Source organism: Triplophysa dalaica, chromosome 25 (assembly GCF_015846415.1).
Source record: "Triplophysa dalaica isolate WHDGS20190420 chromosome 25, ASM1584641v1, whole genome shotgun sequence".
In the NCBI taxonomy this organism is placed as follows: domain Eukaryota; kingdom Metazoa; phylum Chordata; class Actinopteri; order Cypriniformes; family Nemacheilidae; genus Triplophysa; species Triplophysa dalaica.
Window position 1 is genome coordinate 12,639,442 of NC_079566.1, and position 23,835 is coordinate 12,663,276.

Below are 23,835 nucleotides of genomic sequence, written 5' to 3' on the forward strand. Positions count from 1 at the left end.
AAAGACAGTACTGTAGTGTATTTTAACTCTGCAGCCTGCGTCTGAGGCAGTTAAACCAGAGAAAATTATTTATGGGATGTAATATATCGGCCGAAACTTTATTATCGGCTGATACTATTACATTAAAAATGACCATTTATCGGCCGATATCGATAATTGAGTTTGTGTCCACTGAGTCTGTATCTTCTCAACGTGGCTCTTAGTTTATTATCTGCCACGGTGTACAGATAGTCTGTCGTACTGTATTCTCACTTTATTCTGCATTTTACTGTTGTTTTATTTGAGTTTCCAGATGAGTGATTATAGTTTGGTTTCATTTGTGTTGTAATCTGATCTTAATCTGAGTGTGATTTTGTCAGTATGGTTGTGGTTGAGAGCATCAGTAGATGTTAGGATTGAAACAACAGGACCGAAGCTCTGGACCTGCTGACCGAGAGGATTCATTTCTCTGCTCATCTCTTGGTCTTACAGGCCTTTATAATGATATGAGGGAGGGTCTCTATGTTTTAGATGTTTCCAGAATTTGATTCCCCCTTTTTCTATCTTTATGATTACTGGATATTTGCCCTGCACCAATTGTTTGGTGTGTGATGTTACACTTGTAAGATATTTTTACAGAGTTCTGTATGCAGGCTCTCAATTGGATGTTTTTCCCATTTAGTAAAATCTTGATTTGGATTTTCAGTAGACTCCACACTTCACTGCCATAGAGGGCAATCGCTTCAATTACTGATTCTAATATTTTCTGCCAAATTCTAATTGGATCTCTCTCTCTCACTCTCTCTCTCTCGAAAACACAAAATTGTGCCTCATTTATTTAATTTTTTAGTTTCAATGTATGTTGACATGTTCAATGTACATTCAGTAGATATTGTGTCAATGTTGTTATCATGAATTATTTTGGCCACAATAATCTTGTAAAATCGAATATTACACAACACACTAACTGTTTGAATCTGCAGACTGACACAGACTTTCTGCAACAGTTCCAGACAATTACAACAATTATTTGAGCCTTTAATGTATACCACATTTTATTTTTGAATATACACATACGAAATGTGTGTGTATATATAACAAATGTCCGCATCTCATTTGCACAATATATATGTTTGTGTGTATGTGTGTATTTTATAATATATATTGCTTTAGAAAACATAACATAATAATATTGAGACATGTATTTAAATTAGAAGCAGGTTTCTCTCTCTCTTTCTTTCTTGCGCTCTCTCTCCACCATCTGTACCTCTTACTTTTATTATTTTGATGTTTGCTTTGGTGATTTTGTTTGGCCTCTCTTTTTCTCTCTCCATATCTTGGTTTCTGAAGGCCACTAATACCTTCCCACATCTTTTCCTGCTTTTATCTCTGTCTATCTCCCTTAAGTCTCATACAATCATCACGGTCTTACACAATCAGAATACGGTGCTTTCATCGGGGCTTTTCTCTGTCTCTCTCTGTCTAATGTTGACACACTCTCGTTCTGTTGTGGTTCAGATCACGGCAGCACAAAAGATCCAATTGTCAGATGGCTTGATATAGCGCATCACATACTGAACATCATGTACGGGCAGCGTATTTCATGCTCTCTGATTTTTTATATTTGTTTTCGTTTTTATTCTCACCGTTTTCTGGTACCGTGTGTTGTCACATACACAAACAAACTCACTATGGAATAAATCAGCACTCCACTGCTCACGCTGTGCCTCTTACCACCCGTGTGCGCGTCCCCTCAGGTTAGCTTGATGGACGACTGGGACGGCGGTGCACACCTGAACCAATGATGACACGTGGAAACCAATCAACATACTTTAAAAGAGACCCGTTCAACCGCAGCTGGCTTTCCATGCATTCTGTGCATGCATTAGAGGATATCAGCATTTCTCAAAAACTATGACACAAGAACAATTTATTTAACAGACCATCCCCTCATCTAAAGATAAAACCCGATAACATAAAAGGAATGGGTTGAGGGCGTGTATAAACGCTGTCATCTGCCAAATTAATTGGCTCAAATCTGATCAATTACTGGGACACAGAGACATGTCAGACTGTTAAACACTGATATAATCAGTCAAAACTACAGACATGCGGAAAAAATATTGAAGAAGGGATATTTTTCTGAGAAGGCGAGAGCAGCCGAATGCTCAAAACAAATTCGGAGGGGAAAATAATTGGCATTGCAAACACAGTGTAAAATAAATTGTCTAAAAATGTTCCCCACAGGTCCACAAATCATTCAGAATGGGTCACTCTGGTGGAAATAAATGTGTAATTAAAGAGTAAACAATTCGGCAATTTGGACGTCGCCATGTGTTGAGATGAAATGATGGCTAAACACAAGAGCACTCGGCTGGGTCTAATTTAAAGGGTTCACATCCATACGCGTGACCTTAAATGAGAAACATTTGTGACTTGCTTTTTGAAAATCGTAACGTGTATAGTCATATGAATTTCAAATTACCTTGTTGGCTGCTGGTTGATAGTGAAAAGTAAATGGAACGGCCCATATAAGAAAGATGGGACAGGAGGTCTCTTATAGTGATAGTTCACCACAAAATACAAATTCTGTCATTATTAATTCACCCTCTTGTCATTTCAAACCTGCACGACTTTCTTATGCAGAACACAAAAGAAGATATTTTGAACAATAGAAGCGAATGGGTACCGCCTTTGTTCGGTTACCAACATTCTTCAAAATATGCAAAATATTTGCAATGACAAGAGGATGAGTAAATAATGACAGAATTTTCATTTTGGGGTGAACTATCCCTTTAATATCACAGTTGTTTCTCCTAGATATGAAACATATTAAATACAGAGCAAATCGAACTTGCTTAAAGGAGATATTTCAGTTCAAGTTAAAATTTTGTCGTTAAGAACACAAGACAGTCTGAAAAATTTGGTAACCAAAAAATGTTGGTTCTCATTGACTTCTATTGTATGGATACAAATGTGTGGGTCCAATGTGGACCAACGGTTTTCTTTGACAGACATTCTTCAAAATATCTTATTTTTTGTTCTGCAGAAAAAAAAGAAAGTCAGACAGGTTTTGAAATGTCAAGAAGGTGAGTAAATGATGACAGAATTTTGGGGTGAACTATCCATATAAGTCTCTTGCATCTCATATATTTCTCTTGAGAATCAGGAATATCCCAAACGTAAGTTGATACTGAGCCGTGACATTCTCCTCTGGGTGAATGTGAAATTTACATTGGGCCAAAACAAAACCCCAGAAGCAGATACGCCATTTGGCCTTCTCATTTCAGAACTGCGCCACACGCCACTTATCTGCACATTACCCACAATGCATTCCTGCCGCTCACTCCATGATTGATAACTGCGAGGCAAGCGGAGTGCTAATATATAGGCAAGTCTTGAGACCGTGCAATTATGTGCATATAATTATAATTGATGGAGTGGCGCACCGTGCATTGAATGAAGTCCGTCAAAGGATGTTTTGGTTTGATTGAAGAGTCGTGAGGGAGACTTAAATCAGGAGGAAAAGTGTTGAATTTCCCATCAATCAGCGCAGAGAAATGTGAACGGAAAAATGGCATAATATGGCTTCACCCTTTGATTTGATGGCACATGCCACTTGACGTTTCTTTGAATGAGTGGGGGCCAGTGTACAAGTTGAGCCAATTCGGTTGGGGATATTTTTATTTCCTTCAAAAATGTGCAGAATGTTCACATTGCTGTTTTTCTACATAGTAAAATCACAAATTTTGATTCTTTATGCAATGGTCTGTTCTTTATGAAAAGTTGCTGTATGATGTTAGATTTGCACAGTATGCACTAATGTGGCTTTTGTCCCTTTTTGGAGCATTACATCCGCTGTTCAATATGCTTTTGCATTAGATAACCCCCAAAATATTTTTCTAACATCTTTTGTACTCCGTGGAAGGAAGAAAGTCATGTTTACGTGAGGGTGAATAAAAGACCTCAGATCTTTTTCTTTTTGGAGGACAGCTCCTTTAAAACGTGTGCATTAGTTTCCAATTGTGTACGAGACGATTACGCTTCATTGTGTTTCACCGCTAAACAGGGTTATTTCAATCTCAGTTCAGTGAATCATACATGATGATGATTCATTTCCAGAACATTTTCTTCTGAGCGAACGTGAATCCAGAGCTCATTTTTGCAGCACTGTGCAGATTACAGATGGAATTTCACCAGCACTCACGAGCTGAAGAAAATAAAATACTGGCACCAAGTCGGTCAATTACGCATTATATTTTTTGTAAGCTGAATCACTTTGTGTTGACGAAGTCAATTATTGCGTGCTTCCACTTCATTTCTTTATTTTCGTATTTTTTCCTGTTAACTTTTTAGCGCTGTTTTGCAGAATGTCACAGAACATCACTGGCAATTTTTCCACTCGGTTGTGTAGCCACGTCCACGTGTGAAGTATGACTAAGAAATTGCATAATAATGTGTGACTAAGTGTGCGTATGTGAAGATACGTCCACCTACAGTTATACAGCGTTGTGTAACTCAAAACATTCCTCTCACGATCGGCCCAGTTTTCCCATTTAATCTTTGTTTGAATGTGCGATTGAAATCATGTGAGGCTTTGTGTGTGTTTTAAAGACCTTCAGAAGTGTTTTTCTTGCCATCTGTAAGACCCACTGTGTCTCTCCCCATGAATTCAGCAAAACAGCATGAAACGGCACACACGAACACGCATACGCACACCGAAAATCTAAATATTAACTTCAGAAAAATAAAGTGAAGCCTTTGTATGGAAACATTGGAACATTTTGCTCAAAAACACACCCTTGGTGGATTAAATGTTGTTTTATATATGGTACCACGGTGTGTTTTTTGAATGGCTTGTAATTGAGTGCAGGCGTGCTGCAACCTTATGAGCACACTTTGTCTTTGAATTACTTTAAGGTTTGGATGTTCTTTTCATATTTAATAGGAGCGATGAATATTTCATCAGATCCTTGTTTAATATTTGTTATGATGGTGAATTGGATATCCAGTCTCAAGGCGGTGAGATGTTCTGCGCAGGATTACATGTGTTGGATAGGATCGTGTGTGGTTGTAGTTCTGCTTTCCGTCTCCCAGCTATAATTACATCACTGTAGTGGCTATGATGAAATGAAGGTGTGTGTGTGTTTGTGGATTAAACGCTGTATTTCCTGTGCTGCCGAGCTTTAATCTCACACTTAGTCTCAAGGCATGATACGTTCATATTTGTGCTTCGATATGTGCAGAGGTGTGTGTGGGTTGGTATGCAGCCTTGATGTTGACTTTGTGGTGTGTGCTGCGTGTGTTTGATATAAGACCCAAAGTGCGTTAAGATTTCACAGAGTAAGAAGCATATTTACCGTCCGCTTTGTGTGGATTTGGTTCTGTGCTTATTTTGTTAGTGATTTCAGAAATGACTGAATAAATACATATATAATATAAAAACATCAGAAACAGAATTCTGTCCGTCTGGCTTTGAGGACATTTCAACTCCGAGTCAAAAGAGTTTGTAGACATGTTTAATATTTGTACTTGTGGGTGTTTTCTTGTGCGTACAAGATGAGTTTGGTTCCAAATGAGATCTCCGTTTTTAATATTTTTCAGAAATCATGTGTTTTATTATGTAATCATGTTTTAAGTGTGTCGATTAACTGTATTTTTTGTTATTATGGCTGAAATCAAAACAGACCAGCTGCAGTGTGATAAAAAACGATAAAAAAGATGACAAGCTCTATTCAGAGACATCCTCTATTGGTTTATTCAGTTCTCAATAAAAACAATGGAGTAATATTTGAATGGGATGATCAGAATAAACAATAGAAGTGGTGTCTGCATTCAAGTCACACTGTGTAAACGCGTATTCATGTATGTAAGATGGTGAGATGGTGGTCTTGTGGGTTAAACCACTGAACTGGTAAATCAAAGGTTGCTGGTTCGATCCCAGCATCCACCACCAGTGTGTCCTTGAGCAAGACACTTTACTCCATGTTGCTCCAGGGGGATTGTCCCTGTAATAAGTGCACTGTAAGTCGCTTTGGATAAAAGCGTCTGCCAAATGACTAAATTATGTATTTATAGGTCCATTGGATGAAATTTAGTGGTGAGTGGTGAGGTTGTGAATTGCAACTAATGGCTCACTCCACCTCTCACTCCTTCCATTCTAAGCATGATGGATGACCGATGATTAATATCTCACCACATTTCCGCTTCTTTGTCTAAGGAGATGACATATTTACGAAACGTGCTCTGTTTAGGAGTTTGTCCATTTAGGGCTACTTTAGAAACAACATTAAGTATTCCATGGAAGGGGACCCACAGTGATGTAGATAGAAAGAGCTCATTCTAATGTAATAAAATATAAGTTTATGTGAGGACTTTATACACCTCTGAAGACATAGTCATGTGTATAATATTGCATTTCTATCAATAGATCCTACAAAAAATTACACACTGGGCTTTTGACTTAATGTGACCCGGACTGTAAAACCCAAATTAAGTCATTTCTTATTGTTTTTATCATATAATCATTTATAATTTAAAGAAAATTTTGTAAAAATACAAACTTGTTTCTTAAATATTGACTGAGAAAGGCCAAGTCAAAGATTAAAATCAATGTTTAGGAAGCCACCCTTTTGTATTTTTAATGCAATATAATAAAACTTTGTGTAAATATATATATTTTTTTTATACATTTTTGGCTAGCAGTACATCGATGCTCTTAATTTCATAATTCAATCAATTAAACCTGGATTTCACAGATGGGTCAGATATTTGAGACATGTCAAAACTAGTCTAAAGAACCTTTTTCCACTACATAGAGCCATTTATGAATGTTAAAGGTTCTTAATGTAACCATACAGCCAAAAATGGTTCTTTATATAGCATTGTGAAGCCCGTTTTTTATAAGTTGTGTTTGATAAAGCACCATTTACGTTAAGTGTAATAATATCTGCAGGGTTCTGTGAGAGTTACATTCAGAGGTAGTGTTGACGTATAGTTAAATATCATTATCTTAGTATGAAAACCACAGAGTACATGAGGGATCATCACTAATACAGTATAGCTTTTAAGATGTCTATCTGTGTGCTATTGGTGAGATAGGTGGCAATTAGAGGAGGAAGAACATGGCAGATGGGAGAAAGTGAGAAAAAAGCGAGTCAAGAGGGGAGAAAGTGTATGTCTCTTTCTCAGCAGCTGAGTGCTCCAGATGGATCCTGACCACAGTGTGTATGTGTGTGTGTTTGTCTGTGCTATACCATATTTGAGTACACTCATCTCACGGTGTGTGTGTGACTGCATTATGCATGTGACGTGTTCTGTGTGTACGTGTGAAATGCATTTGTTCGAGCTTTATGGTTGTCAGTGTAGATTTTTGTTACCCTGCTCTTCTGAGGCAGTGTTTAGCTTTAACGTGGTGAAACATGTCGGTCCCTTGAGGCATTCCTTCAGTGTGTTGGGTTGCAGTTAAACAGCTGTGCACATGTGCATTTATGCATTTTTCAGATTCTGTGCTGTAGAAGCGTGCCCGGCAAATACACTATAAAATAAAGTGGAACTCCAGCCCTCCGGAGGTGGATTTCATTGATATGAGGAGTTTTCATTGATGAAATGGAACTGGACATCATTGCGTTGCTTTTAACGAGCATCCACTCAACATATCTAAGACTAATATGATTCATAATTTACACATAATTCATGATGCAAAATGCTGTATGTTATGTTAATCCATCCATCCATCCATTTTCTACCGCTTATCCGAACTACCTCGGGTCACGGGGAGCCTGCGCCTATCTCAGGATTCATCGGGCATCAAGGCAGGATACACCCTGGATGGAGTGCCAACCCATCGCAGGGCACACACACTCACTCACTCATTCACTCACACACTCACACCCTACGGACAATTTTTCCAGAGATGCCAATCAACCTACCATGCATGTCTTTGGACCAGGGGAGGAAACCGGATCACCCGGAGGAAACCCCCGAGGCACGGGGAGAACATGCAAACTCCACACACACAAGTCGGAAGCGGGAATCGAACCCCCAACCTTGGAGGTGTGAGGCGAACGTGCTAACCACTAAGCCACCGTGCCCCCCTGTTATGTTAATCTTATTACAGAAATACAATATAATATACTGTATATAACTATGTCTTCAAAGGTGTATAAAGACCTTAAATAATAAAGTGTTATGTTTGTATTACCTTAGAATGAGCTATTTCTATCTACACACACCATATCCACTTAAGTGAGTTTGCCATGTTGTTTCTACAGTAGCTCTAAATGGAAAAACTGCTTTACAGACCGTTTCGTAAATACGTTATCTCCTTAGATAAAGAAATAAAAAAGGGGACGATATCTTAGTGCTGTGAGAGCCATTGTTGTGCTTTGAATGGGAGAGATGGAGTGAGCCGTTGGTTGCAATTCGCAACCTCATCACTAGATGTCGCTCCTTTAATACCGTAAAGCTATAGAAGATACCAATAGGTTGAGGTTACATTTAAAGTGTGAAGTAAGCGATTTCCAAGAACCAATGTTGAGAATTGAGAACAACGACCAAACAACCAATAGTGTAAATATTTGATTGACTACAAACTGGATGTGGGAGAAAAGCGAGCGAGCAGCATTCTGTATTTTAAAGGCTGTGTTTTGAAGTCAGTGATGTGTTTCTTTTTTAATGGGAGTGTGCATGTGTGTGGGTATCGGTTTTAAAAGTCAACACCATTTCAGAAATCGCTCCTGCACTTTTAAACCTGGAAACAAACAGTTAAATTTATGCCAGATTGAGTGCTCTCATTAAAGCTAAAGGGGGCAAAGCAATTAAATTCTGAAATTCGTATTAATTCAACTTTTCGCATATGTTATGCTGATAAAGTAATAAAAAACTAACATCATGAAATGGGAAAAATATCTCATTTAAAAAAATGTTTTAAATTGAAATGCATGAAGAAATACTTTCTCTAGTCAGTAGTCTCTGACTTTTGAGTGCAATAATATATAACAAATAGCTCTCTCTCTCTCTCTCTCTCTCCCCAAGGGCTGACTTCATTTGCTGTGTATATATGAATAGTCGTGTTTGTTCTGTATTGAGTGACTTAGTGTTTGAGTTTGTCTCAAGTTATTTAACTTCCATTTCTCTGCCTCATTCGTAAACACACTTCCTTTCTAAACAGACCATCGGCTGACCAGCAGTCGTCGACCTCGCTTCACTTTCAACCTGCATGTTAATGTAGCCCGCTGTAATCACCTCAGCATGCATCTTTTCACACATCTGTCATGTGCTTTTCCAAACCCCCTTTTTCTCTTACACCCGTGTTAAGAAATCGACACAATTCACTCGCAAATGTACTCCCGGTGTGCCCGAATATGGAATTATGCCGCCCATTTGCAACAGCATCTGAAAGTAAAAGCAAAATGCTTTTACAAAAGAGCTGAGAAGAAAACTACGACTGGAAAAACTAATTATGTTTTTTAAGTCCTTGTAGTGTTTAAGTGCACAGTGAGGGAAAATGGCTGACAGGTTGGCAGCTTGTTTTTAATGGGGCAGGATTTTCCGAAGAGCACTTTGAGGCGAATCTGCATCGATTTTAAGCTTCAGAATCTAGTGCCGGAGAATGCGTGTGTGTAATATACATGTGGTATCTCTATTCTGCCACATTGTGGCCAATGTGTGTGTCAGGATAACCTGAAAGAGAGAATGAGTGTGTGTAGCATCTGTGAGAATTTGTGGACGTGTGAGTTCATTTCTCATGGTGCCGAGGGTTCTCGGAATCCATGGCAACCGGCTCTGACACGCCTCCGGAGCAGACTTGGGTATGTCAAGCTTGTGCGAACCCGTCAAGGTGTCAGCATACAAAAGTGTGTGTTTTCGCTCCTTTAAGCTTTTCTTTTTTAAGCCTTTTCCATTAAAAGCGTCACTTCGCAGCTCTTGTATTATTATTTTTTAAACTGAGTGAAGGAACTTCAGTACTGTAGAGCTGGCAGACAGACCGGATGTAGCCTGGGGGAAAGTTAGACACACACACACACACACAGACGCACACTGTTCTTGTTCTAGTTGGCGTCCGGTGTTTCACCTCATCATAAATTCAAGGTGACCGTGACCAAATTTACATTAATGAGTTGTCAGCTTGTTTAATATGCTAATAAAAGCTACTACCCGCTGTGACTTGAGAGTATATTAAGAGCTATGGATGTGTGTTTGGAATAGGTGGTGCATAATTATGGACTTTAATGGCATTTTCTTGTGAATCTTTCTGTGTGTGTGTGCCGCGATGAGATTAAGAGGCGTTTGCCAAAGCATACTTGATGCGAACAAACCCCCAGCGCCAAATATTATTTGGCGTATAACTCATCTCACACCGCTACGGACTTGAATGATTCTTCAAATCATGTGCCATTTTGGGGAGATGCGCGCCATTACTTTTCTAAGAGAACTGATTTACAGTCTTCACCTGGCAGATAAAATGAACTTACCTTGGAGGAGAGACTTATCTAGACACTAGAATTTCCTTGGCAGTGGGTGTCCACTTTGCAACAACCCAGAGGCACACAGATAGTTAGTAAGTTTTGTGATGGCGAGTTTGGCAAACAGCATCACTTATTTTCTGGATTTTTGTATTTAGAAAATGTATTTTATTTTGTGTTTAGACCACTATGGAAGACTTAAAAATTGTGGTCCAGAAGAACTTCTTGTTTCAGTTTGTAACATTGCACGTTTGAACAATATTAGACACACACGCATGACTGAAGTTCATTTCCAGTCTGTGTTTGTTTATCGGTTTGGCTAGTGGCTAATAATATAACTATTTAGGCTTTTTATTTTATATTTTATTAATTAATATAAATATTTTATTGTTTAATAATTGTGTTTAATAAACAATTTGTTGTATTTTATTGAATATTAATTTGATTAAATTAGCAATTTTTTGAATGGGTCGTGTAACTTTGTCGCGTTTAAGTTTAGCCAAGTAATGGTTCTTTTACTGGTTAGCCAAAATAATACCGGCTATACATACTTTTAACTTGCTAGGTAATGTCATTTACAGAAATAATCTCTACTAGAATAGTCTCTATTCTTTGCGGATGTGTACGGGCTACTAAAGCGTGCATGCGCAGTAAAGTTTACGTTGTTGCTTTGAAACAATCCATACATCCAACAGAAAATGTATAACCGAATCAAAATGTTAAACAAATATCTTTAAGATGTAAATATTCATGTAACATTGAAAAAACTATTTCAAAGCGGAAGTGATTCTGGACTAGTGTTTACTTTTGGGAAGTGGTCTATATACAGTATCCATCTCCAGTGAGCAGAAATTTTTATTGAAAGGATTATACAACAGACACAAATAATAAAAAAACTGTTTTTTTAACCTAAAAAAATAAGTTTTTAAATAAGATTTAATTTTTCATTCTGTGCATCTATGATGTGAGGAGGCAGTGCATTCCAAAGCTGAGGAGCGATACATGATAACATCGATAAACATGAGGACTGTTTCTTACCCATAAATCACTGAATAGGAATGCAAACAGCAATTTTCCAATCACACTAATCATAAATGTCAAGAAATCATCCGACGGACTGTTTTGTATTGCAGATGAACAAATCTGTTTAACCTTACATCTTTCAGAATGTAGTCATGTGTGCATGCTGCCCATTTATATAGCAGTATGTCACAAATTAAAATTCACGTGAAATTCTACTTGATGTGATTTTTTTTGTGTAAATATCCCTCAATGACATCTATGGACTGGTGTGCTCCAAAGTATTGACAAAATTCACATTTATGAGAGGAAGAACTTCAAAACCTACAGTCTCTTACTTCCCTCAATATGGGTCAGTGACACTATTCTGCACTTCAGCTTCTCATCACATTCTTGACTGAGAAGTGATTTAAGTGCTATTTTAAAAGGGAGAAACTTCCTGTTTCTGTGGAAATTACATCAACACATTGAAGAAAGTTACACATTTCAGGGAATCTTAGCGTGTCTTTAAAGCTTCTCCGCTATCCAAAAATGAATTTAAGGGTAGTGGCGATATCGATGTGCCTGACCAGGCATAAAATCCCTATGTTACTCGCCTATTAATATCAATGTACTTGATTCTTTATGCAATTAAAAGCTTTCAACCTGGTCACAAACATAAACAAGAGAACCAAAAAGCAAACTCATTTCAAATTCTATTTAGGCAAAGACTCTCTTGACAGCTTTCAGACCATTGAACATCAAAACCGAAGACAATTAAGCGATTATTTCCCGTTTCTTGCATTCAAATGCATTTAGGAGAGGTCCTGGGGGAAGAACGCTTGGCTGCGAGACGCTGACTCGAACATTTCGCTCTGCCGCTGCAAATGCAAACTTCTATTTCTTAATGCACTTTGATCAGATGTTAATGGACTCTGACTGTTTACTCGCGGCAACAGTAAGCTTGCTGTACTGTGCCCATCATCTCCACATAATGTATGTTATATTAGCGGCTAATGACGCTAATAGGGCCACTAGCACTCAATGGAGTGATGAGTGGGATGTCCATTTGGGAGGCTGAAGAGTGTTTTGTGCTCTGAATGTGTTTAGGAGAGAGTAAGTGGGAAAGACCGGAGGATTTTATGCAGGGAGATGGGTTGCTTTGCGTGAGTAAATTGTGTGATTGTTTTTCGTTGCATGTCTTTCTAAATGCGCTTTCTGAGGCGTTCTCAAGTCCTTGCAAACAAAACCCAGATCTGAATTTTCATGTTGTAATATATATTATTTTAGATATATAAAATTCTGGTCTGGGTTTTGTCCAAAGAGGCAAGAAAAAAACGCCTTAGATGTGAACCCCAACTTTGTGTTGAATTGGAGCACAAGCCAAACCCTGTCCAGCATTAGACCTTTGAAAGACTGAACTCTTTCAATACATTTTTTGGTCAACTGGTTATGAATTACAAGTGGACATTAACTAGTTTAAAACCCCGAAATGTTTATTTGTATAGCGCTTTTCACAACACACACCATAATCAAAATGTATTCAAGGGTCAATGACATATAAAGACCACTAATCGTTCGGTACGACCAAAGATTGCATTAAATTAAAAATTAAAAATATATTTTTTTTTGGCTGAAATATTAATCAGGATGTATTAGAATACAGTATGCTTAAGTGAATGGTATTTTAAAATATTTATGTAAGTTTGCAATTTTCACAATTTTGTTAATTTAAGTAGACAAATTTGTAGAACAAATATATGAGATGATTACCAAAAATGAAAATACTTTGTTCTAAAGACATAAAATACTAAATGTTAAGCATTTCAAGGAAACTTATTTTTGAAGACCATGGCCAATTCATAAATGAAAAACAGTCAAATCGCTTTTATTTTAATCTGCATTTGTGTAGACCACATTGTTAGTGTTTGAATAACCGCAATAGATATTATAACTTATTTGTATTTTAAAGTTGGCATGTCGAAAATCCTTATACGTCATTGACCCATACATAATTAATTGCATTCTTTTCTTCTCAGATGTTGACTTTTTCCATATTTGTACAATTATTGCTACAGTATATCTACATTTATTGTTTGTCTGTTTAACAATGTAGTACAACTTCTGCTTTAAAACGTTGCAATTTGTAAAAATCGTTTTAAAAATTAACATTTCTAATTGTTCATTTACACAATGTATTTATTTTATGTCACTTGGGAAGAAAGTGCACATAAAAATCGATATTAATCTACTGCCTAAATCCTGACAAATGCATATCTCTGTCTTATTGCGTTGTTTGAATGCACACTTGTGCACACACATTGTGCAGGCGGTCTTTAAACCCATCAGTCTTGAACCCCTAAAGGTTGGTTTCCTCTAAACTTCGGCTTTCACTTTATTCTGTAGAGCTGTCGGAATGAATTTGTTAAGTCTGTAATATTAACTTGAGATAAAAATTCAATTCTTTTTAATAAAGACCAAGGCCATCTTCACACTCGCTTGCCATTGTACGCTCTCGCCGTATCTCTTTTCACGTCGGAATAAGGAACGTACGTTTTCTGATTGGTTTTGGTCCCCGGTACAAAATCTAAAAAGCCCCAAAACACATTCTGCAAACACGATTTCTCACAATAGAGAAATAACAGTCTTTTCACAATTTGCCATATGGTTTTTTTTTTCATTGTGATGGAATGGAGCCTGAGATATGAATGAAATGAATATTAATGAAACGCGTTTATTGAGTTAGCTTCAGACATGGAAAAAATATGTAAGGAAACAGTCAGGTTGCATCCGGGGAGTCTTTGATCTCGAGTGCGATAAGAAAAATCTACAGCCCTTTGTTTTCTCTGCCTTGTTTCCTCCATCTTGCCGTCGTGATTATTTATATTTCCTTTCTTAACCCTCGTGGGATCTCCCCTGGATGAGATAAGAAGTTAAAGCCGTATGGGTGAAGGATGTGGCCCGTGCCATCGCCATAGGGCTCTCCATTTAAGTGAGACGTGTGTCGAGTGGTCATATCCTAGTGAAACCGGCTCTCTGCATTGCCCATGGGTCTATCACTGAACTCTAGATAGCCGGGTTGCGTACACAGCCCATAATGGAGGCTAAGTGAGCTTCAGGCTTTCCCAAATGTTCCTCCGTTCTCTTTCTCTCTCTTGTGTTTTACTCTTGTATGAAAACAGTGAAGTTTAGTAGAGGTATGATGGTTGGATGCATCTGTACATGACTACGATATAAAACGCATACATGTGATATTAGTCAATCATTTTAAAATCAGACAGAGTTGTGCTGCAGGCATCGCTGGATGGATGTTGTTGGAGGAACTGGTGTGCTCTGAAATGGATTGTTTGGTTCATTGGAGATATGGATGCCCCAGTCTCAACCTTGAACCGGGAAACATAAACAAGTCGCCTCATATGGAAATGAAATGAAAAGAATGATGGATAGACACGAGGTGGAAAAAAAAGAGAAGAAAAGTGAGAGATAACGGCTTAAAAGTCAAGTGTTATTTCAGTTCTTTGCAATACCATGTATCTTCCAATTCTTCAGAGCTACCGTAAGCCATCTTTGTATTTTAAAGAACCTGTAATGCAGCATCAACAGCCTTTTTTAATCTCCAAGGTAATTATTTGAGAGCCTATAATAAAGAGAGTTGCAGAGGAGGGTCCTTGATTGTAATAACCTTTAAAAAAAATCGTCTTTGAACACGTTGAGTGGATAGTGAAAGAACAGGAACAAGAGCCGGGCAGCCATTTTGTCTTGCGCTGCCGGCGTGTGGTAGATCCAGAAACTGAAAGCGGATGAATTTATTATGTGCTGCTGAGCTCTAAGCGGAAGGAGAAGCAGAAAATGAGAGAGGAATAGAAAAAAATTGAAAAACATGGCACGGACTGTGATGTGGGAGTTTAAGCACATTAAAACAATCGAGCTGTGGCATTTTGTTTTGGCGCACCGTGACATGACATGAGAAAAAGAGCAGCTTGAATAATAACAGAGGAAAACAACGGGGCTTTAGTGCGTCTTTTTCTGTGTACATGTTTACAAAATAAACAATATTAAATGCATATATTTGCCAAACGTTCGTTTTCTTTTAGGTAACTAAACAAAAATATTGATGACTCATCTTGCACTACGCAGATATTCATCCAATCAGGGCTCTACGACTAGGAAGTAGCAAATCGTCGCTGTCCTTCTGAAACCTTGTTTGTCCAAAATTGATGTTTTTCAAGAAATGGTGGAGATGTTCTTGAGGTTTATTCGTTTACAAAATAGAGCCTATACTCCTTTGTTAACAAATACGTGAGAACAGATATCGCAGCAATCATTTAGTGATTCTATGCGTCTTCAAATAAAGAAATATGAAAACAGGTTCATCGCACGACTGTGCTTTGAAAAACAGCAAATAAAGCATCATACATACGATAAGGGCGAGCAGAACAGAGCGCCTCATGAATAGTGAAGAGCATGCCGAAAACTGTCATTCCACAGAAATGGAGGACCCCGTGTGCGCTCTTGACTTCAGGATGTCAGTGGTTAAGAATAAAATAGCGTAGCGAAGGACAAATTGTGCGGATGTTGAGATAGGCATCAAACAATACAGCGCAATCGACTCGAGAGGTATTCAAAGAGAGCAGGAGGCCAGAATAAACCATCACACATCATAAAATTTACAGACCGTATCCAGTGCGTGATGTACATTAAAGAGCAGCGTATGTTGAAAAACAAATGACTGAAGGATTTCAAGGATGCTGGAGGAGAGGCAGCATCCTAGAATGAGGAATAGGGGGTGGCACTTTGCTTGTGCGACATTCAGATAGGAGAAAATACAGAGAGTGAAATGGAGACTGACGGAAAGCAGATTGGTCCCCGGGAGAGAGAGCGAGAGATAGAGAGAGAGAGGGATGACTGGACGTAGAAGGGGGTCCTTGAAGTTGAGACACGTAGCCCCTAACAGAAAAAAATACTGTGTCATTATTTATGCATCCTCGTGTCGTTTCAAACCGGTTTGTTTTTTGTTCTTTGAGGAAAGAGAAGCTTATCTCTGCAACTAAAGTGATTGTGAAAAGGGGCTGTCAAAACCAATATTAATCTTGAAAGCCAAAAGATGGATTTGTGACAAACAGACCAAATTATGTTTGACATGTTATTTATATTATATAGCATTTCTATCAATAGATCCTCCAAAAAATGACACACTGGCCCTTTAAAAAACGCTTCCATGTGGCTTCTGAAGATTTGGAATATAGCTGGACTTGTTTTGTGTCCTTTGTGTAGTTTTTAATGTTTCGCAGGCCCTGGTCACCATTTACTTTCATTGTATTGGAAGACCACTGTCAACATTCAGCAGTGTCAAACTACCCCTATTGTTTTTCGCAGAGAAAGAAAATCACACAGTCTCCAAATGACACGAAGATGAGAAATGATGACAGAGTTTTTATATCTAGGTGAGCTGTGTCTTCAACCCCTCTGTGTTTTTACCTTTAAAGACACTGGACAGCTGTTATAGGGTCACACACACACACACACATACAAACGCACACATTTCCATCTCGCTGTCATTCGTCTTAATCCACAGACGGTTCAAATAAGCGCAGCCAAGTATTGGATAAATAGAGATTAGCTCAGATGCTGAATGTTGTGAAAATCTGGAGACAAGTGCATACACAGCTCCTCCAGCAGTTCACACAACACTCATACTGTCAGTGTGTAGAAAATCTTCATCTTTCGATGGTTTCGAAGCACTTTGGATGTGAACACATAGCTTGTTTCCTCAGGGTGGCTACTCAGACTTGTCTGGTTGCATGATTTTGTATGTGTAGTACATGATCAGATTTGGATCTCATATGTACTCAAAAACACTGACAGGTTCTCCCCCAAGCCCTAAAGCTACTGCTTGTTTTGTTTTGTGCGCAATTGCACAGAATATACTATTGTTTTACTTTTTCGGAAGTGAAGTAAAGTGGTAATTGTCCATGTCATGGGGTATATACAGAAAAATATAATGCAGTATATTAAATAATACATGTTTGTCTAAAAGCACTTCCTGTTTCAGTTTTTATCTCTACCCGGACGTAATAACAACATACAACTATAACATAAGAATTTAAATGACATTAAATGTTTAATCAACATGTTTAGGGCTCATTAAAGATGGATAAATACAAATTAATTAATCAATAAATACAAAACAGGAAGTGCTTCTGAACCAGTTTTGTTTGCATCTTAGAAATGGTCTATATTGAAGTGCTTATATTTTAAAAAATATGATATATACATATAAAAAGATCATTTTTTATTAATTATTAATTAATAAAATAATATAAACATAATATAAAAATAATTTAGATTTTTAAAAGCGGCAGTTATTTATTTATTAATCAATCTATTTTTATACAGTAATTTAATAATTACTACATATTTTCAGATTGAGATTTATTATAGACGATTTCATCAGATAGACGCCCCTGGCCCAAAGTTAACTTCCGGGCTGTAATATAACAAGTTATTTTATATTTAATTCATATTAATATGAATTAATATATATATATATTGTATTATATTAAATAAAAACTACTCAACTGCTATTAAGTGTATGTGGTTCCCAGTTTCTAACTGGTCTAAATCCAAGATCTTATATTTGGTTTGAACATTGTATATATGTTTTCAATAATCATTGTATACATCAATACTGCACATGCACTTTCCAAACGGATGATAGAATTGATCTGTTATATCCTGGTGGCCAGATGCGCCTGGGGTCCATATGTAATGCATATTTTTTGCCAGTTGCATTGTTCACAAGGCCGAATTTATATTTCTGATCACATAGGGGAGTAATAGCACATCTCACCTCCACTAGCTGCACAATTTGATGTATCATTTATGCCTCTAGCACGAGCGTGTTGGCACAGATGCACGCTGAAGTTTAATACTGCGAGCTGGGATGTTTTAAATCCCTAACCTTGAGCAATACTTGTGCTTCCTAATAACAGTGTTCCAAGCGTTCTCTTTTAAAAATAACCATTCTTGAATGGTTTGCAACATCTCAATTTTAGCTAGAAAGAAAGTTTTCTTGTTGTGCCGTGTTAGGAGGATATTTCTATTGGGATCAGCATACAGAATATAGATTTTTTTTCTTATGATAAGAATCCCACCTTTATTATTTTTAGGAGTCTCATAATTTGTATATGTTGATGGGAAATGTTGAACAGGATGAACTCATAGTGATGTTCTATAAACAGGTGTATCAGACAGAAAGCCCATGAGATGTTAGAAGACATTCATAGTGCAAGTCAGGGAGGGTTTGTTTTATTATTTCACTGCATCCAAACTGTTGGAGACAGTTTTGCTGCCAGACACGCAGGTGTTTTGCAACACCACATGAGACTGGCCGAACACACAAACACACACACGCTGGCTTGTCTTGGACCCGCTTATTTATGCATTCAGTATCCAGGTAACCACTCCATCAGGGAGGTAAGACACCATCTAGCGTGTTCCACCGTTGAGACAGACCTGAACACAAACACACAGCCACCAAAGACAAACCAAGACGTAATCTTTTGTTAAAGCTCTCTGCAAACTCATTAATCCGATGCGTTCACTTCTCTGTGATTCAAGCAGTGATATTTGGTGTCTATGCGGTCTGGTTAACCAAAATCCATCAGAACTGTTGGACAAAAGATCTAGTCTTGTAAAACCAAATGTATTTGGCCAAAATGGGTCCTGAACAGACTGTGCTCAAATTCTTTTTTTACTACGTGCTTGTTCTTTCAGGCAACTCAATGACGGCAATTTTGAGTGATTGGTCTGTATGAAGCTTACTTTAGCTCGAATTGTTCTCTCCTGTGCCTGAAAAAAGAGGCTTTTTCCATTCATTTGGTTCACTGCGCATACGCTATTATGGAAAAGAATCAATCCTACCATTTGGTTTGACGAGACAGAATGTGCATTAGTGAAAGTCGTGAAGGAGACATCACGTGATGGACATCATGTCTTTAATGTGTTGAATGGGGTGGCAGATGGATCTAACACGGACCGAATTGTATGACTTTGGCTGCTGAATATTCAGCTCCGCAAAATAGAATTGCAGTCATCAATCATCCCAAATGTGTTTAGCTATGTTTGATTTTGTATCATCGTTTATTCACCCTCATGTTGTTCGAACCCTGACTCTTTTCTATGAAACACGGAAGATCAGAAGAAGATATTTTGAGAAATGTCGCAGTGGTTTTGTCTCAATACAATGAAAATCAAAGGGACTCAATGTTGTTTGGCTACAGCGTACCTCAAAATATCTTCTTTTGCGTTCTGCGGAAGAAAAAAAGTCATACAGATTTGGAATGAGTAAATGATGAAAGAACTCCGTTGAACTGTCCCTTTAAGACACTAATAAAATCCGTCACAAACCACACAGCCAATCAAATAATTGCCTGTATAAGTGTGAACCAATCAGAGACGATTATACTCAATTTGTTATTGGAAGAAGGTGTAAAAGCAAAAACTTAAGAGGTCACACAAATAGGGATGGGTTAGTGAAAATACTGTATGTGTGTGTGTAATCCTCTTAGGCCGCGGCCGCTGTGAGTTGAGTGGAGCTGTTTTTCAGCATGTGGACAGATTTCAGGCTGCACGTCTCAATTATCATGATCTTTATAAAGCTTTTAAGGGCAGCTCAGCACTGCATAACCTCTCTCTCTTCCTCTCCTTCCACTTCTCTTTCTATCTAAGTCTGGCGGCTAAGTATAGTGGCGGGATGGTAAAAGAATATGGGAAATAATGGGATGAATCAGAAGTCAAGCTGACGCTGATAATTATTATCATTTCAACAATGAGTCTTTTGTCAGTCCCTTCGAAATGTCCACCCACCTCTTACACTCGCGCGTGTTTTAATTTCCTCCTACACAAGCAGGCTTGGGTTGGGTCTCCTCGAGAGGAGAGGCCCGTGTGCTCCAGAGGAAAAAATAGAGCGGCATAGAAGGTGTAGAAAGTTTATAGAAGAATGACAGGAGAAATGACTGATGTTGTGCAAAGTGGTTCATTTTGTCCTTCTCAAACTTCTTAATGCAGCACCTGCTTGCTGTCATTTTAAAAAGGTCATTTTGCTTTCTGTTTTCATTCCGTGTGTTGCATTTATCTGCTTTCTCGCACTGTACTCATAAATGTGGATTTGCAAGGCAGTTGTGCTTTATTGCTTGTTGCAGTATTGTGTTTTTAGTCTTGAGCCTTCTAATAAAATCACAATGAGAGTGATTCGCTCAAGGATTATTTCAAAGCTCAATGTTTTGGATTTAATTGCAAGTTGTTGAAAGACATGACTCGGCAAAAGCAATATGACTTTCAGTTCCACATCAGCAGGAGTTTTCAGTACAGCCTTTTTGTTTACTCGCGTCTTCTAATAAAATAGCAATTTGCAAACTTTCGATTTAGATTTTTCAGAGTTCCCCCCTCACTTTCACAAACAACACCCAACAACGGTGTAAATGTGATAAAGTGTTTTGTGATGCATCAAGACGAATCTGAAGTAACAGCGTGCGGTTTGTGAAGATATTGTTTGAATTGCAAGATATGCGTTGATTCCATGTTTAGACACGGTTGTTGCGATGAAGTTTTGAGTTGCTGCTTTCTCTAATCGATGTGATAAAACGCACTGATATGTTCACACGCACAGAGCAAAACTCCATCTCACCTGCTCTCTCTGGAGACAGAAAACATCGATAACAAAGACTCGTTTAATATCCAACGTGGTAAAAACAAATGCAGACGCAGGAGTCGTGCTGTGCGGTTATCAGCCTTGATCAAATAAAGACTCCTTTTTTCTAGTGTTCATCTTCTTCATCTGATCTCTCCACCTCAACGCTGCGGTTGAAAGACGACTGTTTTTTTAATGTGTGTCCAATATTGTGTTAGTCCCGCTATGTTCCCCGTGTGACTGTTTGTGAGCTTTCATGCATTACGGTGGCACCGTGCCCAGTTTCATCAAGAATCTTGTTTTGATAATATACATTTACGTGTCACCATGTGTGCGTTTTAGCTGGAAGGAGGTTAATCTGATCCCTTTGAAAATGAGCAGAAATTCACATGAAGCTCACGAAGTGAGTTTATAAATCATGATCTTTAAAAATAGCTACTGCAGCGCCCCCAATGGATAACATCGGTACTGCACAGTGTTGTTTCTTTTAATATCCACAAAATCTTGTCCTTCGTTTAATTTTACTTAATTTATTTAATTTGACTGTTCTCTCTCGCTCTCTCTCTCTCTTCTACTTCTAGTGTTTTATTGGCATGACAATGGACAAGTTTCAAAAGGAATGTTCAGTGCCGGCAATTTCCTTCTCTCTCTCTCTCTCTCTCTCTCTCTCTGTCTCGCCCCACTACATCTCATCAGTCGCTTTGAGAGCAGTGGGGCTTACTAATTTTAGCATACCCACCCCGGCAGCAAGTCTTAGCAAGCTTTGCCTGTGAATACCCCTTCAAACCGAGGCGCACTGTAAAGAACCTCATCAATTCTGCTTTAAATGTGTAACCGCACCGTGAACCATGAGAAGCCATGGGATTGTACTGTAGTTCTTCAACCAGATTACTTGTCTAGGCGCAACCAGTGGACACAAACTCAGATCATTTACTAAGAAGGAAATACACCCACTGATAATGTTGTTTATGCATGTTTTGCCGCCTGATTCACTAAAGGAATTATGCAAATTATAGGACAGACGTGTCCAAAAAATGTGTTGAGAGCAATTTGCGTGCTGCGGTTCCCCATTTCACAGGTCGGTTTTGAGTGCTTGAAATAATTATTAAAAGAGGAAGGGTTTGAATACCACAGTGTTCACACATTTACACTGTCAATTAATTCTACTGAAAGTGAATATGAATAATCTCATTGCATTCGTAACCGTTTCACTAGTTGGCTTACTCGTTTCTCATTTGCATGTTTGAGCCATTGTTAGAGAGAGTTGTGCCAACGGAAGTCCAAAACGCTGGAGCGTCACGCGATAGATAGTTCCAGGAAGTTATGTTTCTTTCATTTTTTATTCTTAAAATGGCTTTCGTCTTTAAATTGGTAAGAAGTTTACCTCAGTTGGTCTGTTTAGTCGCAGCTCCATGCGTTACTAGTAACTTCTGGGAACATTGAAACCGTGAAAAACTGTTCCATTGGGGTCAACCTAGTTATAACGTCTCTCTCTCTCTATGGCTCTGAGTGTAGTCAGCTTTCGCAGACGTAACGTTTAAGGGCGGGGCTTTGACAAGCACTTTTTAACACTTTAATTGGTTCGATATTTGCAATACCTGGTGACAAACATAAAGGGTGAATAATAATGATTTATGCCAAAACATCTAAATCACCAAATATGGAGATTGAGGTATCAAAAGGACAGTGACGATATAGTGTTGTATGATTCACAAATTATGAATGCTAATTTATTCGAATTAATTTCCTTGTAAAATACTTATGCATTACAGAGATCATACTGAAATATCTGCTACAGATCTTATCTAGCTGTTCATATAAGAGAGATCTGTAGATAATGTAAATACATGAATCTCTATGTTCTCCTTATCTTATGTAAGTGCTAATTCTTTCAGAGACAACAAAGCCACGTTTATGTCTTATAGATATATAAAGCTGATTTTCTGTCTTGCTTGTTTTTCTAGATCAACCGTTGCCACCAGCGGGCGGCTCCACCGGGGCAATAATTGGAGGGATCATTGTTGCTATCATCATTCTGTGTTTGATCGGCGCTGGTGTGGCCATGTACAAAAAACGTCGGCAAAGCATTGAGAATGGAGAGTGAGTTTAAAAACACACACAGCGTTCTTATTAAAGGGGTAATGCGGATATTACGACATTTACAGGCCACTGCACAGCCCTGTGTCACTGTTTAGAATAGCGACTTTCTCACAATTTAACAAGTAGTTGGAAACATTTGAGATATTGTATGTACAAAATATATAACACTGACCTAGTGGTTCTTGGATATTTTATCACATATACCATATGGCTAGAATATCTGAGCTATTTTTGTCTTTTCAATACACCTACATTTGCGTTATGGTACACATGTGCCCCCATCTCAAACATCTCTCTGTATTTCTTATCCAGAGGCCCACCCAAACACAAGCCGCCTCCTCCTATGAACTCAGGCAGCTCGACGGAAATGGTAAGTGGACAGTTTTTCCATCAGTCACCTCTCCAACTCTCACATCTGACATTCGCTTTCAACTCGATGTGTTTCAACTTCATTATACAAAATGGAGACGACATACAGTTCTCCGGGCTATGCACGGCAATTAATACAGAGCCGGAGAACAGAGCCATATGCATGAAATGCCGTAAAAAAGATCTTTGAATTGAAACCTTTGAAGAACAAGCTTGGGACTTGAACGAGAG

At 38.2% G+C, this 23,835-nt stretch overlaps 1 protein-coding gene across 1 annotated transcript in view; it reads left to right on the forward strand.

Annotated features, from left to right (window-relative positions):
• pvrl2l (PVR cell adhesion molecule related 2 like) overlaps positions 1-23,835 on the forward strand; it is a 98,768-nt gene that overhangs the window by 68,445 nt on the left and 6,488 nt on the right. Inside the window, exons 7-8 of the mRNA XM_056740946.1 lie at positions 23,100-23,235; positions 23,548-23,605. Of these exons, the coding sequence (XP_056596924.1) occupies positions 23,100-23,235; positions 23,548-23,605 (194 nt within the window). The remainder of the gene's footprint in view (positions 1-23,099; positions 23,236-23,547; positions 23,606-23,835) is intronic.